The sequence below is a fragment of the Orycteropus afer genome, unplaced genomic scaffold, assembly GCF_000298275.1.
Source record: "Orycteropus afer afer isolate SDZICR_OR568_19922 unplaced genomic scaffold, OryAfe1.0 scaffold00022, whole genome shotgun sequence".
NCBI classification, from domain to species: domain Eukaryota; kingdom Metazoa; phylum Chordata; class Mammalia; order Tubulidentata; family Orycteropodidae; genus Orycteropus; species Orycteropus afer.
In genome coordinates, this window is record NW_006921609.1 from 19,850,766 (window position 1) to 19,870,356 (window position 19,591).

The following is a 19,591-nucleotide window of genomic DNA, read 5'->3' on the forward strand; positions in this document are numbered from 1 at the left end:
GGAAGGAAGGTTGGGCAATCCTACTTCCGTAGTGATACTGCCTCGGAAACCCAAGGAGGGGTCGCTATGAGTCGGGGCCGACTCGACGGCATATAACAACAACAACAACAACATCACTACGGAAGTAGGATTGCCCAGCCTTCCTTCCGAGGAGTGGCTGGTGGGTTTGAACCGCCAGCCTTCTGGTTAGCAGTCAAGTGCTTTAGCCACATGTTATAGAGATGGGCAAATTAGAAATTGGCTATTTAAAATGGGGGGGAGATAAAGGCATAAAGTGGCTGGCTTACAGGCTTTCATGGGTGTGGTTATTCTTAAAGTGATGGTGAAGGGGATGTGAATTTTTGAAGCATAAAAGGGACAATGGCTAGAAAAGCCAGGGGGTGGCCTGTAGTGTAGTATATTACTTAGTATGGCTTTTCTACCCATAAGTCTTTGTAAACTCCATGGTGGGATTTGCTATGAGCAACTGAGGAGCTCCTGATTGCTAAAGTTGTCCATCTGGAGTATTTCTGTTGGGAATGGCACAAAACAATGTTCTAGGAGGTTCCCACTCTCTCTCTCAGGTGCTTAGAGTTCTGATGCTATGATTGGCTAGTTTGGCCACTCTGCCAGGCTTAAAAGGAGGCCTCCTAGAGGCAGAACTCTCTCTGACGGCTGGTTGAGGAAGACTTGCTGCTGAAGGAGACACACGCTCCTGGGAAAGAGATGCAAGACACACACATTGCTGAGTAAGACACTGAGGGGCATGCACTGCTGGGGGAGAGACTGTGAGAGACTTGGCTGAGAGACGGTGGGCTGGGAGAGAGACTGAGCACTTTTCCTGAACTTGAATTGTAGCCTGGTGCTTCCCTAATAAACTCCATAATCTGAGTTCTGTGTGGCCACTGCAGCGAATTATCGAACCCAGCAGAGAGGTGATGGGTGCTTTGGGATGAACGGTTGGAGAAAGAGCTGGAGGGAAGCAGCATGCCTGGCCTGGCAAGAATAGGCCTTGGGCTATTGATGGTGATTCTGTCTTCCTCTTGTGGGGTTAGAGGAGGTCACAACATGTGGCCTCCTTGTCCTTCTTGCACTGCCGCTTGCTCATTTTTGTTCTAGTTTGGTTTCATAAGTTTGGTTACTTTCTCCATGAGGAGAAAACTAAACTACACTTTAATCCAATATGCTAGGTTATAATATTCTTTCAGAAAGTTTCCTTATACGTTCACTGTAATAGTTCAATTAAAATGTACCTTTTTGGGGCTAAACCTTATAAAGAATACCTATTAAAGGTAAGTTCTGAATACAAGTTAAATACAAACTAACTATAAAGTTAATTTAAGATTTTAAACCTATTTCTAACATAAAGAAAGGTTAAAGCAATCTATTTTTAATTAAATATATCTATGGCAACTTAATTCCAAATCTTAAGGTTTTGCAACCCAATTTCTCATGATAAGAATATTACTAAAACTCATCTGCATTGAATGACAATCTTTCATTCCTCTCGGCTCTCTGAATCCATTATCTCTCTCATGGGAATGAATGTGTTGCTGTGACTGATGATGAATAAGATACATAGGACAAATGATGCACTTTTTCATTTAAAAGACTAAAAAGGAAATTCACTTTAGTCTCCTTTTCTGCCTAGTTTCATTAAAATCTAAATACAGCTATTCTAAGATATATTTTTTTTCTACATCACTTCAGTTTGACAAAAAAAAAAATCTCATGTATCATTTTAAATCAATTATAGATTCTCTGGGAATAAACCTCAAAAGTTTAGATACAACAATTTTGGTTTCAAAATCGACACATAAAATATCACTAAAATAAATGATCGATTAAATAAATACATCCTCAAAAAACAGTATACTGAAAGTTGTTGCTGTTATGTGCCATCAAGTCGGATCCAACTCATAGCAACCCCTCCTTGGGTTTCCGAGGCAGAATCGCTACAGAAGTAGATTGCCCAACCTTCCTTCTGAGGAGTGGCTGGTGGGTTTGAACCACCAGCCTTCTGGTTAGCAGTGAAGTGCCTTAGGCATTACGCTACCAGAGCTCTGTATACTAAAAGAACATATTATTTATAATTATTATTAAATTATATTTTAAAAGTTCCTTCAAATTTAGAAATTACTGGAGAAAAACATCTTCTTACATTTCTTTATTTCCCAAAATATCTTTATAAAATAATACGCTTAATAAAGTATTTTTCACTGAAAAATTTATACAGCAGTGGCCAGAGATACATGGAATGATATCAAAATTTCAATTTAATATGGTTACTACATAGAATGTGTTCAATAAATATTGTTTCTTAAAGGGTAAATGAAATTGGGAGGGATAAAAGAGAAGATGTTGAATTTAAATTCCAGCTCTTTCACATACTCTTTAAGTTCAAAAACTGACAGCTCTTTTGAAATTAATAAACTAAGAAAAACATCACTATATACAACCACACAACTGCATGTTTAGCAAACCAGATGCTAAGTGGAACATTTATGGAGGATTCTGCAACTTTGAGTAAGTACCTTTACAAATAAGATTACATTTGATGATTAAAAATATATATATATTACTTGCCCAGAGGTGAGATGTATTGGTAATCATACGTATATTATTCTATGATATGTTATAATTCATATCTCTTGACCTTAAACATAAAAAAATCACAAAGTTGTTCAATCTTTCTTGGAAGAAATGATTGACAATATTTTAACAAAAGCAAGGCCTTTGAGTTGCACCATGCCAGAGGTGCCTAAGAATACCTAAAATACAATGTAAAAAGGTGCCCTCTAAGTTGTAACTTACAGTCTCTAAAGAAATGTACTATTTTAGGGAGGAAAGACCAGAGTGGAAAACATCTATTTCAAATAGAGAGATTTAATACAGATAATTTAAGAAAAAAAACAGAAATTGAATTGAAAACAATGAAGTAAGCAGGCATCCAAGGATTAGCAATAATAGAAAACTACCTCAAAAACAATGTTATTGGAGCTCAGAGGCAGGGCCAATCAGTAGAAGTTAGAACCAAGGCAGATCTTCCTGGCAGGAATTGAGCTTACTGAAAGAAAAGCAACAAGAATTAAAAGACAAAACTGCTGCTCACAGTCTCACTCTAGACAGTAGCTGCTGGAAAGGGAATTCCCTAGCTTCTCCCCACTTCCACTCCCCAGTCTATTACCAGTGCCTCCCACTAACCTAACTCAACAGGAGCATAAGTCAAGGGAAATTGGGAAATGAGATATAAAACAGATTAGAGAAGGGTGGGCAAAAGGATCTTAAAGCAAATAAACAAATGTCCAGCATTGCACAATATTTGATTTTGGTAAGCATATCAATAATCAGGAGCTCTGGTGGCATAGTGCCTAAGGTATTTGACTGCTAACCAGGAGGCTGGCAGTTCAAACCCACCAGCCCCTCCTCAGAAGAAAGACTGTACAATCTACTTCCATAGAGATACTGCCTCGGAAACCCAAGAAGAGGTTGCTATGAGTCAAATAGACTCGAAGGCAATGAGCCTGGTGTTTTTTTGTTTTGTTCCCTGCCGCCCCCCATGAGTAATCAACCCAAGAGAATTAAAAAAAAAAAAAAAAAAAAATTGGCACATAAAGGTATATCCACACATATTCATAGCAGTATTATACATAATGGCCAGAAAATGGAAACAATCTAAAGTCTATCAACTGAGAAATGGATAAACAAAATGTGGCATGTCCACAGTGAGATATTATTTAGTGCCAAGAAGAAAGAGTTACTGTAATATCCTCCCACATAGATGAACCTTGACCATACTGTGCTCAGTGAAAGAAGCCATACACAAAAGACTACATATTGTATGATTCTTTTTATGTAAAACATCCAGAATATACCAGTCCACAAAAACAGGAACTAGATTAATGGTTGCCAGGGGACAGGGGCAGGAAAAAGGAATTGGGGCTAATTGCTAATACATACATGGTTTCTTTTGAGGTTAATGGAAATGTTCTCAAAGTAGATAGCAGTGATGGTATACAATACAGTGAATATTCTAAAACTTATTGAAGTGTATACTTTAAAATTCTGATTCTTAGTTATGTAAATTATGTTAAATTAAAAATGCTAACATAAAAAAAAAATAGAAACAAATAGGAAAAAAGGTAGAGTATATAATAAGCATTCAAAGTTCTGGTCAAAACTCACATCTCCATGGTTACTGAACAGTGAATTCATGCACAGTAGCATCACTATAAAAGGAGCTCCAATGGTACAGTGGTTAAACTGGCCAAAGCATTAGGGTGCTGACCAAAAAGATTGGTAGTTCAAACGCACCAGCTGTTCTGCAGGAGAAAAATGAGGCAGTCTGCTTCCATATAAAGATTTAAAGCCTGAGAAACCCTTTCTGGCAGTTTTTCTCTTCTAATAGGGTTGCTTTGATTCAGAATTGACTTGATGGCAGTGGGTTTAACATCACTATTAAAGGTCATTTATGCTTCCTGAAAAAATGTGTTAATATTTACAGATTTCTAATTTCCAAATGGGAGCTCTGGTAGCATAGTGCCTAAGGCACTTGACTGCTAACCAGAAGGCTGGAGGTTCAAACCCACCAGCCACTCCTCGGAAGGAAGGTTGGGCAATCCTACTTCCATAGTGACACTGCCTCGGAAACCCAAGGAGGGGTCGCTATGAGTCGGGGCCAACTCGACGGCACATAACAACAACAACAATTTCCAAATAATACATCTCAGTCACGCCTGCCACTTACAAAAAAGCAACTAACATGGTTAAGTCTTTTTTGTTCCCCCCCCAACACAAGAAGCTATCTTAAGAGGTGGGTCCCTAACAGTCAAAGTTAAAATTAATTCTTTCACAGTTTAACATGAGGAACTGTCAAGCTACAAAGAAGAAAATTTTCTTTTCTTTTTTTTCAAGATTTATTCAAGCTTAAAAGAATCTCCAATCTTGTCTAATAGGAAAAAGAATTGAAACTGTAATAGAATAAAGAAGAAAAGGATCTAAGATCAGGAAAGAGCTGGAGAATCAAAGCTTGACAATAAATTAGGCACACCTTCCAGACTCCAGTGAATTCCAATTGCCCTGCTTGAGATACCTGTCTGCATAGGCAAAACAGTGCTGTGTACTCTTAAGGGATTTGCTACATTTTTATAATCCTCTCCATAATGCAAAATGATATTCAGATATGTCAGAAAAAAAAGAGAAAAATAAACAAATTGGACTTGCCTTAAACGTCTATCATAAGTGACAGCTTTTTAGAATAATGAAATTTGAACTTAAAATGAATACTTGAGTTGCGATCAAAGTACAGAAAAAGTTGATATATGTTGTAATCATTCACGCTTGGGGCTAGAGATGACTGTTATAAAAGAGAACAACAGTTATCTAAGAAAATATTTAACTTGATAAGAGAATAATATGAATAATGTACCTTCTTTGTGTAAGTAAATAGTAAGCTTAATAAAGTCACTTTAATGAATAAAATTATCAACATTTCAAGAGACAACTGCTGAAGAATAACTGTAAACAAAATAATTCTGCAGACATTAACTACTAGTGAAGACCTACAACTGAAACCTAATAAAAAATGTTGTATTATTCAAACAGCATAAATTTTTAACAAGACATTTATAAGAAAGCAATATGAGGCTAGAAAATTATTATTTATGTCACACAGATCAAAATCTACCTTCTAGCAGCAATCTCCTAAAATTCCAGGAGGTACAGGTACTTCTCTATAAAAATAATCCCATTTGGCATTATAATAAAGCTCTCTGAGTCAGCACAACAGGGGCCACAAATTGATAAATAAATTGAAAATATTGGTTAAACCAGGGAATGATAGAAAATAAATATACAAACAGTAAACATCTTATTTTAACTTACAATACAATACCAATACACAATCACCCATCTTCTGATATAAGACAAAAATCATTTTTGTGAGTTATTGTTGTTGTTGTTATGTGCCGTCCAGTCGGACCCGACTCATAGCAACCCCTCCTTGGGTTTCCGAGGCAGTATCGCTATGGAAGTAGATTGTCCCATCTTCCTTCCAGGGAGTGGCTGGTGGGTAGTGAGTTAGGGTCCTCTGATTAGAATTCTGTATCGCCTTTCTTCCATGAACCACATCCACAATGTTACATTTAAAATTTCTAATTTCCTTTGGATTAAAATGTAATAAAAGCTTAAAAGTGCATGTAAAATAATCTCCATGTAAAACTCTACTAGATTTGTCATGTTCTGCAGTTTCTCTTCTCAATTATTTTTTCCAACTAGCCTTATTGAGTTCTCCAATCCTCAATTACGTATTTTTCCTGTCACATTAATAGCTCATCACTTTTTATAATATTGAATTTATTACAGAATTATAATGAGAATAATTGGCATACACAGGATTGGGGGTAGGAAGTGGAGGGGAATCTAGCTCCCTGTAAGGACACAATGCAACTAGGAGAAGCATACTCGGGTAAGCATAGTAGTGAGTAATCAATCGACTACCAGGAATCCCTAGATGGCATAAATGGTTAAGCATTCAATTACCAGCCAAAAAGATGGTAGTCCAAACACACCCAGTGATGCCCCTGAAGACAGGCCTGACAATCGGTTTCTGAAATGTCACAGCCTTGAATACCCTATAGAGCAGTTCTACTCTGCACACAGGAGGTCACCATGAGTTGGAATTAACTCATTGACAACTAACAACAATAACAATTACTAATGTTCAGTATCCTGTAAGGATCAGTCATTATCATTTACTATAAGCCTAACAAGCATAAGTAAGTTCAGTAGGTCTAATAACTTGAGATTACTTAATTAAAGCTGTACTGTGTGTCAACTTCATTGAAAAGGAACATTCGATCAAATAAAACAGATAAGAGGACTTAAATCATCAACACCAAACTGGAAAGTCACAGGAAGTGCTAACATAAGTTTACAAAACACATATTTACTGATTACTTATTTTAGATTCACATGCATGAAAGAGGCCACTGCTCACCATCAGTACTGACCACCCTACAGTCCTCTATTTGTGTCTTGCTATGTCCTATCTATTTGTCAAAATAATCAGTATCAAAAAGACCTCAACCTACCCCAAAAAACTTGATTTATAGACACACCACAGTGATCAATAAACCAAACAGAAGGGAAGCCACATTAAGAAAAAAAAAAAAAAAGTATTTACACAGGACCTATAAGAAATTGAAAATGTCTTGTACCAGGAAACTGATTTGAATCCAGATGTCAGTAGAAATTCCAAATAAACCTTCTCAATTGTCTATGACTATAACACTGCCCTACCTTACCAAGTATACCTCCTCCCCACTACGTACACACCACACACAAAGACTATAAGATATATAATATACAGGCAAATTTTAGAGATATTATGAGTTCAGTTGAGAGCACTGCAACAAAATGGATATCACAATAAAGCGAGTCACACAATTTTTTTGGCTTCCCAGAGCATATAAAAGTTATGTTTACAATATACTATAGTCTCCTAACTGTACAAGAGAGTTATGAAAAAGTTTTAAATATTGTGAGAATTAACAAAACACGATAGAGAGACACAAAGTGAGCACATACTATCGGAAAAACAGTGCTGATAGACTTACTCAATGTAGGATTACCATAAACCTTCAATTTGGGGGAAAAAAAAAAGTATCTGTGAGACGCATTAAGACAATGCTCAATAAAATGAGGTGTGCCTTATTTAAAAATATAAATAGTTTATTCTTTATATTATAAAAATACATCATTTGCTACAGGGGTAGTGCCAAGGGGGCAAGGAGGCCACATCTTCTGACCTCCTCTAACCCCACAAAAGGAAGACAGAATCACCATCAATAGCCCAACGCCTATTCCTGCGAGGCCAGATGTGCTGCCTCCCTCCAGCCCTTTCATCAATCCTGACACCAAACTCTCCAGTATCTCTACGGAAGTAGATGCCCAGTATACCTTCTGAGGAGTGGCTGGTGGGTTTGAACCACCAGCCTTCTGGTTAGCAGTCAAAAGCCTTAGGCATTTTGTCACCAGATCTCCTACAGTCACCAGAGATTTGCTGAAAGAGGAGAATGGAAAGGAGACTGACATGAAAACTATACTTTCCAAACATATGTTGTTGTTGTTGTTATGTGTCGTCAAGTCGGCCCCAACAACATATAAGACTTCCAAACTAATAAATAATGATTATTAATTTTCCGATGAGTGTTTCTCAAACCATCTATGCATTACTATCTATGAGTTCCCTTTTATATTATTATTATTCCAATCTATTACAAACCAACCACAACCAAACCATCTGCTATCAAGTTGATTCCAACTCATGGTGACCCCACGTATGACAGAGTAGAACTGTGCTCCATAGGGTTCAATGGCTGATTTTTTGGAAAATATTGAAAAGCTGTTTTACCAAGGTGCCCTCTGGGTAGATTCAAATCATCGACCTTTCTGTTGGTAGCCAAGGTCTTAACCATTTGGACCACCCAAGGATTCCTACAGACCAAGACTTATGTAAAATATAATATAAATTAGAAAATTAGAAAGAAAAAAAAAAAAGATTCAAGCCCTAATTTTATAATAACATCGTTAGATTCAACAGAAACAAAACTACTCAAATTGCTACTGAAGTTTCTAAATGCTCACTCCCAATTTCTGATAATATATCATGAACTGAATACAGTACACAGAGCCACGTTGACTCACAGAACACACTTTGGGTAGCACTGTCTCCGAGCATGTAGGATTAAGAAATGTAAAAGCTTTTGTGATTTTGTAAACATCTTGGCAACTACATAGCTGGAGAAAAAAAAAAAAATTATAGACAAATTTAGGCCATAAACGAGTAAAAATCTCCCCAGCAAGAATATCTGTGGTTCCTATCAGCTTAGAAATCAGAGTTTTTTCTTCACTTTTTCATTTTGTCCATCGGTGTTATTTGGAAAGTGTCTAGCTCCCACACTTAGTAATTTGAAATGAAATGTTTTCAGTTATAGTGAATAGGAGCCCAATTATTTTATATTGACATGTGTAGTTTACTGCCTTTCTCTCTACTTATTATCATCTAGCTACTGGAAAGCAGTGAGTGCTCTTCAATTGTTTAGCAACTTGCAATAAACATGATTTAGTTTCAAAACTCCACGTATATTTTAAATCACATTTAATTTTCTAAAGAATGAGTCTTTGCCTTATTGAAGATGATTCAAAGTTTTAGAAATTCATCTTAAACCTTTAAAGTAGTTTCTGCCTTGCACAGAAATACTCTTTGGGGTGGTAACATTCCAGTCCTGATGAATGTCATTATATATCCACTGTTCTTCTAGGCTGCTGCAGCAGCTGCTAGCTGCTTAAAATGCTAGTTTTTAAAAGATGACTGAAAGGCAAAGAAAGGATTGTTTCATTTTCTTTCAAATGAAGAAAAATATAGGTAATGGGTTTATAGTGAAGTTGCTTTCCAAGTAGTTTTTAAAAGGTGGATGGCAAATGCAGATAGGACTCAGTTTGAGCAAAACAAAGACTAAATTATTTTCGTTTTGCAAGATTTAACTGCCTTTTGAAAGCAACAGTAATTTCTTTTCTTTTAAATAAAATAGACCTTTGCCATGAAGAGCTTTTTTCGTTTCTGTTTTTTGTCCTTGTGTGTGTGTGTTTTAATCTTAATAATTAATATCTCTATGGGAGCTCTGGTAGCATAGTGCCTAAGGCACTTGACTGCTAACCAGAAGGCTGGCGGTTCAAACCTACCAGCCACTCCTCAGAAGGAAGATGGGGCAATCTACTTCTGTAGTGATACTGCCTTGGAAACCCAAGGAGGGGTCACTATGAGTCGGGTCAGACTTGATGGCACATAACAACAACAACAACAATATCTCTACAGCATTGAATAACGTATGCAAATGAATACAATGATATAATGAACACCATAATCAAGATAGAAAACGTTTTCATGCTCCAAAAACTTCATGATCCTCGTGTTCCTTCTATCCCCTTACCCTGGCAACACTAATCTATTTTCTATTTATATAGTTTTGCCTTTTCCAGAATGTCATATAAATGAATTAAATAACATGTAGCCTTTTGATGGTAAAATCAATTTTTAAATATTATACCATGGAAAGGCTGAGAAAATATTTCCTACTGTGGTTTCAAAAGAAAATTTTAAAAAAACAAAAGAAAAATAAATAGAATAAAGAAGGATACCCTCTGGATTTGATTTCTAATTTTATCAAAGACTTAAAAAAAGAGATTATGACTACAGAGATGCAGAAAATATGAAGTCAGCAAGCCAATAGAAATGCAAGTATAGATTTAAGTATGCCAATATTTTTACTAAGATTGCCATTATTTTTGCAGAGCTTGATAAAAAACAAACAAAAATTGGATAAGTTTAGAATAGGCTATTCTAATAATATTTTTAACAAATAACCTGGTTATATTTTGTACATAATTTTGCAAAGCATAAAGTTTTTCAAGAACATATGTATCACGTTATAGCAGGAACATCTGTACCATATGTAGGTAAAGTCTTAATATTTTCTGTCTCATTTGGATAAATCTGATATTTATTTGTAAGTATTGATCTCCATGTAGTTGAATATATTAAAAAATAAATGAAATATAACATGCTTATATTTTAAATAGATAAATAAAATGTTACAACTCATGTTGATACTTTAAAAACACTTACTGAAATCTCCAGTAAGAAAAACTCCTTCTGCTCCAGGGGCCCATTCTTTGCAGTATAAACCACCATCAGGACATCTATGGACGCCAAATGATTCATAGCCTTTGGAAAACTTATCAATACCACCTTCATGTTCTGTAATGTTGTTCAAAGTCATGCAAAAATGTTTATACCTTTGAAAAAATGAGAAAGAAAGAAAATTAGAAAAATAAACAGTCTTCAAGTAATTAAATTGCTACTTTACTCGTATTGAGAAGAAAAAAAGACATTAAGGAGGAATAATGTGAATAATGTTATTTGTTTTTAGATGTAACCTAGTAGGATAAGAAATTCTATCTCAAATAAACTAAAGGTTGGGCAATCTACTTCATAGTGATACCACCTCGGAAACTCAAGGAGGGATCGCTATGAATCAGGTCCGACTCGAGAGCAAATAACAACAACAACAACAATCCAGCTCAAAATGTTTTGTAATTCCAAGAATTTTGGTGTAATAGAAGAAATATGATGATTGTGCCATAATATGATTTTTTAAAAAATAAACAGCATAGTAACTTCCACATCAAAGCAGTGTAATGAAGCAAAATCCCAGCATTTCTTCTCTCTAACCCCTAACAAAATAAAACTACACTGCAATAAGAATTGGGAGTCCTGGTGGCATAGTGCCTAACGCAGTTGACTGCTAACCAGAAGGCTGGTCGCTCAAACCCACCAGCCACTCCCCAGAAGGAAGATGGGGCAATCTACTTCCATAGTGACTCTGCCTCAAAAAGCCAAGGAGGGGTCACTATGAGTTGGCAAAATTTTCCTATAAGGGCAGATAGCAAATATTTTAAACTTTCAGGCTTATGGTTTTTCTTGTTGTTGTTGTCAGGTGCCATCAAGTTGGTTCCAACTCACAGGGACCCTATGTACAATTAACAAAACACTGCCAAGTCCTACACCATTCTCACAGCTGTTTCCACACTTGAGTCCATTGCTGCAGTCACAGCGCCAATCCATTTGTTGAGGGTCTTCCCCTTTTTGTTGACCCTCTACTTTATCGATCTTACCTAAGTTGTCTCCCTCTTACCTACTTTATCAAGCATGATAACCTTCTCCAGGGATTGGTCTTTTCTGACAACATGATGAAAGTATGGGAGATGAAGGAGCATTTTGTCTGCACTTTCTCCAAAACAGATCTGTTTGTTCTTTAGCAGTCCACCAATGCCACAATTTGAATGCATCAATCTTTCTGTGGTCTTCCTTATTCATTGTGCAGCTCTCACATGCATATGAGGCTACTGAAAATACCATGGCTTAAGTCAGGTGCACCTTAGTCTTCAAAGTGATTACTTTGCTGTTAAATACTTTAAAGAGTTCATTTGTAGCAGATTTGCCAGTGCAATATGTTGTTTGATTTCTTTGGTCTATTTTACTACTACTCAAGTGTTCTGCTGCTACAACAAGAAAGTAGACAGAGAAAATATGTAAATGTATGGAGGTATCTGTGTCCCAACAATACTTTAATTTCAAAAACAGGTGGCTGGACAGATTTAATCTGTGGGCTATAGTTGCCTACCCTAGTCCTTTAGCAACTAAACAAGGAAAGGATATAACTTAATATCAAATGACTAGTGGCCAGCAGAGGAATTAGAAGATTCTCAAGCACAATGGAGAATACCACATGGCTGCTCCTGACCTTTTCTCAGATCCTCCAGAGTCCATACTAGTATAACAGCAAAATGGTACCTATTTTCATTAACATCTCCATATCTCGGTAGAAACAAGCAATGGCAAAACAGGGAAAATTGGAGAAATGAACCATGTGGCAGATGCTCTCTGGAGTAGCATATGGAAGGAGTGGGTGTAGGTAGACTATCCCTCCCTTTCATGTTGTATATAACATATATAAAAACCAATCCATGTTTTTTTTGTTTTTTGTGTTTTTTTTAATAAAAAGATGCAAGTTAAATTTAATTTGTTTTGGAAAGAAATTACTTTTCATGAAATGGCATAACCCCTGTTTTACTGAGGATCCTTATTCTAGGAGACATAAACTGAACCACCCACAGGAGTCAGGCTCCCACTCAAAAAACACAACAGTGTAAACCTGATAAGAAAATAGCAAATAACATTGGCCTTTATTGAAAACACTGCTGAAATATAAGAACTCCAGTGCAATGGTGAGCCCCATCTAAAAGCACCAACCTCTATTTAATAGCTACAGCCCCTGGTTACCAATGTTTTGCCATATTGGGTAATTATTCAGAAACAGAAAGAACTCCAGATTTCTTTATGAACTCTACCTAACTCAAACACTGGCAAATATTTCAAGATACTTAAAATATACAGATATCAGTCAGTTATAACTCTTACACAGACACTTAGATCCATATTAAATGGTGTAAGTAATAACATGCAATGAAATGAACAGTAAGGAACAATCAAGAAAATAAATTTGGGTATATATATGTATATATATGTATATGTATATATCATCATAAGACAAGGACAATTATTACAATTATTATTATTTTTTAAGATATAAACTCTAGGGGGAAGAAAAAAAACATTGCTTTCCTCTTGAATTCCAACTAATAGCAACTATATAACACAGAACAGAACTGCCCCATAGGATGTCCAAGGCTGCAATCTTTATGGAAGCAGGCTGACATATCTTTCTCCCATGGAGCAGCCGGTGGATTCCAATCACAGACCTTTTGGTTAGTAGCCAAGTGCTTAACCACTGTATTACTAGGGCCCCTTCAGATATAAACTTAGGGCACATAAATAAATTTGGTGATAATTTTATGACCTACTTAGGTACAATAACTTAGAGATAATTTTTTAGATTTATTTAAAGTTTAGGTTTTAAAAAAATAACCACCCTTAAGAAGTTCCATAAGGTGTATTCAAATGTCCCATTTATTAAAATTTCAATGGAAACAGGATTATAACTAAATATCTTGACTTCCCTCAAGGTCAGCCCTACAGAGCTTGTGATACAGAAATACACATTCCACTTTGAAATCACTGTGGCTCAGAAAGGAAATTGCCTGAGGACACAGCAAACTCATCATGCCTGTGTCCTCTCCTACTACAGTCATCTCCCTTAATACTTTGCAATGAATTTACAGAATATCTAAAAACTAGGTCAAACTTTTAATAATCAAGAACATAGGATGAAGTTATTACAGTAACTAACACTTTTTCCAGATGCTAATTACCATTATAAATATTATCAGATTTGATTTCTACACCCATTTGTTAATCCCTGTTTTTATATTATTATTAATTTTATAATAATAGCTCAGTTTCTAGAAATCAACTGTCTAAGTTTAATTCCTAACTCTGATACATACTTGTCTATGACCTTGAATAAGTCATTTAACTTCCCTTTTCCTGTGATAGGGGGTGTGGGGGGTGGAATCTCATAATTATGAGGAATCAATGAAATCACAGTGGGAGCTACTACATATGGCAGCCAGCAAGTACTCAAGAAGTGTTGGCTACTACTTTTTCTTTTTACCTCCATGAAGGGCAACAGTATATTTAACATTTTAATTAATCAATTTTATTTTACCTGTATCACTAGATTTTAATGTATATGGTATCATTAGCAAATGTTAAAATTATTTTCCTCAAGAAATATTGCCATTTTATCCTGCTATAAAAAATTACAAATATAAGCATAGTAACACATAAAACATACTGGTATTTCATATTGATTTGGATGTATAGATTACAGAAATACAAAAAAAAAAATCGAATGCAATTAAGTAGATTGGACTGATCAGAAAAAAATAAGTATCTATAAGGAAGCAACAGGAGACAGGTGTGGAAATAAAACAGATCAGGCTGAAATCTTTTCTCTCCTGGAAGATACAATCAGTAATGTAGTTAGATCAGTAATGCAGTTGTAATTTCAGACAGGATTGTGAATAAAGGAGATATGTCAGGGGAGATAGCTCATCCTATGTCTGAAAATGTCAAAGATATAGAATCATTCTCAAGCACTTCTGAGTGTGACTGAAACTGAAAAAAAACAAAAATACATGGGGGAAATACGTTCCTGGTTAGCTAAATCTTCAAAATTTTATTTTGCCACCTGTTTCTTACAGGAGACTTCAATTAAAGGCAAGAAAAGGCACAGAACTGGAAGTTCACAAGGAATATTTGATAGCTAAAAAGTAGGGACATAAAGTTAAAGGAATTATGGTATAAAATAGTTTTGTTTTTTTTTTTTTTAGGAAAAAAAAATGCTCTCAAAGAAGCCTCAAAATAGACTCTAGAACTCTTCTTTCTTAAGAAAAAAATAACACAAACAAACAGTTGTTGTATAGATTAAGGTTATCAAATGTGGCTTAAGTATTTGAACTTTAAAAAGTGACTATCTTATTTTCTCAATCAAGGGTAAGCAAATTTAACAAAATATGCAACCTATTTACTTCAGGATAAAAATATTTATTGTGTGCTAACAATTCAAAGTTAAGTGAAACAAGACTCTTCCCTTAAGAAGATCATCAGAGAGTTCCGGTAAGATGGTGGAATAGGCAGACAGACTGCACAGACCCTCTTCAACAAAGAAAAGGGAAACCAATTAACAAAGATATATTAACATGTGGAATACCATCAAAAGGAATAACTTATGTTTAATTGGAATTCCAGAACAAGAAGAGAAAAAAGAAAAACACTGAGAAAATTGCCCAAGCTTTGTTGTAAGAAAAGTTCCTTGATATGATGAAAGATGAGAATATATCCATTCAGGAAGTCCAATTAGCCTCAAACAGGACAGACTCCAAAAGAAAATCACCAAGACATAGCATCATCAAACTCATCAAAACCAAAGACAAAGACAGAATCCTGAGAGTGGCACAGGAAAAACGAAAAGTTACTTACAAAGGACAACCAATAAGAATAAGCTCTGATTTCTTAGCAAAAACCATATAAGCAAGAAGGCAATGGGATGGTATATATAAAACCCTGAAAGAGAAAAATTTCCAACCAAGAATTATATACTGAGCAAAACTGTCCTTCAACTATGGTGGTGAAATTAAGAGATTTCCAGATAAGCAGAAATTAAGGAATTTTTTTTAAAAGCCTTACAAGAGATACTAAAGGGAATTCTTTGAACACAGAACCAATATAATAGCAAACAACAAGCGATCATTAATACACAAGATGACATAACCCAGAAACCAACACAGCTATGGATGTATCCAAATTAAAATAAGCAAACAGATTGTAAATTGGCTACTAGTGACATCAATTGGCAAATGAGGACAACTACAAACCAAAAAGAAGGGAAAAAAAGTGTAGTCACAGAACTTCTAAATGGTGAGGAAGTCAAGAGAGTTGCAAGATGCAATGGACTGTTCTAAACTTGGTAAGAAAATTATAAATTACAGGATAACCTCAAAAAAAATTAATAAACCTTCACATCAAAATAAAAAATAGACAAGCACAAATATTTATCAATTACTAAAACAATAGCAACAAAGTAAATGTTAACCTGATTCATAAACATACTGAGTTCAGCACAGAAAATTATATGGAACAAAGAAATCAGGAATGCCATAAAAAAAAAAAATTAACAAAATGAGAGCAACGAATTCATACTTGTCAATAATTACACTGAATGTTAATGGATTAAATGCACCACTCAAGAGATGGATGGAGAGTTGCAGAACGAATAAGAAAACATGACTCACCAATACGCTGTCTACAAGAGACACACCTTAGAGACAAAGACAAAAACAGACTAAAAATCAAAGCTTGGAAAAAGATATATCCAGCAAATGGCAACCATAGAAGAACAGGAGTGGCAATATTAATTTCTGATCAAATTGACTTTAAGACAAAAACCACCATACGAGACAAGGAAGGACATTATATAATGATTAAAGGATCAAATGAACAAGAAGACATAGCCATAATAAATATCTATGGACCCAATGAAAGAGCCCCAAAATATATAAATTAAACTTTAAAAGAGTTGAAAAGGGAAATAGATGATTCCACAGACATAGTAGGAGATTTAATACACCACTTTCAATGAAAGACAGAACAACTCAAAATAAACTCAACAAAGATGCAGAATAATTGAACAATAAATCCACCAATTTGACCTAATAAATATCTACAGAGCACTTCACCCAACAAAAGCAAAATATACCTTCTTTTCCAGTGCACATGTAAGATTCTCTATGGTAGACCATATGTTAGGCCATAAAGCAAGCCTTAATAAATTTAAAAACATTGAAATTCTCATATCACAATGCTCTCAAATTACAAATCAACAATATGAAGAGCACTGGAAAAAAAGCAAACACATGGAAACTGAACAACCCCCTCCTTAAGAAAGACTGGGTTAAGAGAAAAAAATGAAATTACAAAATTCCTTGAAACAAATGAGAATGAAAATACAACATACCAAAATCTTTGGGACACAGGAAAAGCTGTAATCAGAGGCCAATTTACAGCAATAAATGCACACATCAAAGAAGACGGAAGAGCCATATTCAACACTTTAAACCAACATCTCCAGCAATTAGAAAAAGAACAGCAAGAAAAGCCTACAGTCACTAGAAGAATGGAAATTAATAAAGATCCAAGCAGAAATCAATGAAACAGAAAATAGAAACACAATAGAAAAAATCAACAAGACTAGAAGTTGGTTTTTTGAAAAGATTAAAAAAATGACAAACCACTGGCAAATTTAACAAAGGAAAAGAGGGAGAGAATATAAATACCATGAATAAGAAATGAAACGGGTAACATTACAACAGAACCAACTGAAGTAAAAAGGATAATATCAGGATTAAAACTGTAGGATGAAGAACTGTACTCTAACAAATTTGAAAACCTGTAAGAAATGGGCAGATTTCTAGAAACACACCACTTACCTAAACCAACACAGACTGATGTAGAAAAGTTGAACAGATACATAACAAAAGAAGAAATTGAACAGGTAAAAAAGAAAAAAAAAAAAAATTACCAACAAAAAACAGGTCCTGGCCCAGACAATTTCAATGGAGAATTTTACCAAATGTTCAGCGAAGAACTAACTTCAATCCTACTCAAACTATTCCAAAACAGAGAAAACGATGGAATCCTTCCTAATACATTTTATGAAGCAACCATAACCTTGATAACAAAACCAGGTAAAGATATCACTCAAAAGGAAAACTACAGGCCACTATCTCTCATGAAGATTGATGCAAAAAAATCAACAAAATCCTAGTCAACATATCAAGAAAATCATTCATTATGAGCAAGTGGGGTTTATATCAGGTATGCAAGGATGGTTCAACATTGGAAAAACAAATAATGTCATCCACCATATAAACAAAAGAATCACATGATCATATCAATTGATGCAGAAAAGGCATTTGATAAAATCTACATTGCATTCCTGATCACAACTCTCAGTAAAGAGGAGTAGAAGGGACATTTCTCAACATAATAAAGGGCATATATGCAAAACCAACAGCCAATATTATTCTCAATGGAGAGAGACTGAAACCATTACCCTTGCAAACAGGAACCAGACAAGGATGCCCTATATCACCACTTCTATTCAAAATAGTACTGGAAGTCCTACCCAGAGCCATAAGGCAAGAAAGGGAAATCAAAGGAATCCAAATTGGTAAGGAATAAGTCAAACTATCCTTATTTGCTGAGGATACAATCCTATACCTAGAAAACCCAAGAGACTCAGGCAAAAATCTACTGCATCCAACTGAGAGATTTAGCATCATGGCAGGATACAAGATCAACATCCAAAAGTCAGTTGCATTCTTCTATACCAGCAAAGAGATTGTTGAAAAGAAATAAGGAAATCAATGTCATTTACAATTGCCACTAAAAATATAAAATACTTGGGAATAAATCTTACCAGGGACACAAAAGACCTCTACAAAGAAAACTATACAAAACCACTTCAAGAAACCATAAGAGACCTACGTAAATGGAAGAACATACACGCTCATGGATAGGAAGATTGAACTTTGTGAAAATGCCAAAAAATCTAAGCATTCAATGCAATCCCAATCCACATCCATCAACATTTTTTAAGGATATGGAAAAAATAATCACTAACTTTATATGGAAAGGAAACAGACCTTGGATAAGCAAAGCACTATTGAAGAAGAACAAAGGAGGTTTCACACTGCTGGATCTCAAAATCTACTATACAGCCATAGTAATCAAAACTCCCTGGTATTGGTATAATGACAGATACATAGACCAATGGAATGTAACAGAGAACCCAGAAATAGATCCATCAAGCTATGATCAGCTAATCTTTGACAAAGGACTTAAAATCCATTAAATGGGGAAGAGAATGTCTGGTTAATAAATGCTACCAAAACTGGATATTAATTTGCAGAAAAATGAAACAAGATCTGCACCTCATACTACACACAAAAACAAAATCCAGATGGATCAAAGACTGAAACCAAAAACTATAAAATTCCTACAGTAAAAACTAGGGGCAAATTTAGGGACCCTAATCAATGGCTTAAAAGACTATCAAGCATAACTCAAAATGAACAAACAGCAGAAGAGAAACTAGATGAATGAGACCTGAAAATTAAATTTTTATGTGCTTCCATAGACTTCTCCAAAAGAATCAAAACAGAACCTACAGACTGGGAAGAAATATTCAGCAATTATATTTCTCACAGGAACTTATCTGTAGAATTTATAGAAAATTCTAAAACCTCAACAACAAAAAGACAAATAATGCAATTAAAAACTGGGCAGACAGACGGTTTCACTGGAGAATTCTACAAAACATTCAGAGAAGAAATGATACCAATCCTACACAAACTATTCCAAAACAAAGAAAAGGATGGAATCCTCCCTAACTCATTTTGTGAACCAAGCATAACCTTGATACAAAACCAGGCAAAGACATCACTCAAAAGGAAAACTACAGACCAA

The 19,591-nt window shown here is 35.1% G+C and overlaps 1 protein-coding gene across 1 annotated transcript in view; it reads right to left on the reverse strand.

The window, feature by feature from the left end:
* GBE1 (1,4-alpha-glucan branching enzyme 1) overlaps positions 1–19,591 on the reverse strand; it is a 509,345-nt gene that overhangs the window by 372,827 nt on the left and 116,927 nt on the right. Inside the window, 1 exon segment of the mRNA XM_007934918.2 lies at positions 10,667–10,836. Coding sequence (XP_007933109.2) covers positions 10,667–10,836 — 170 coding nt within the window.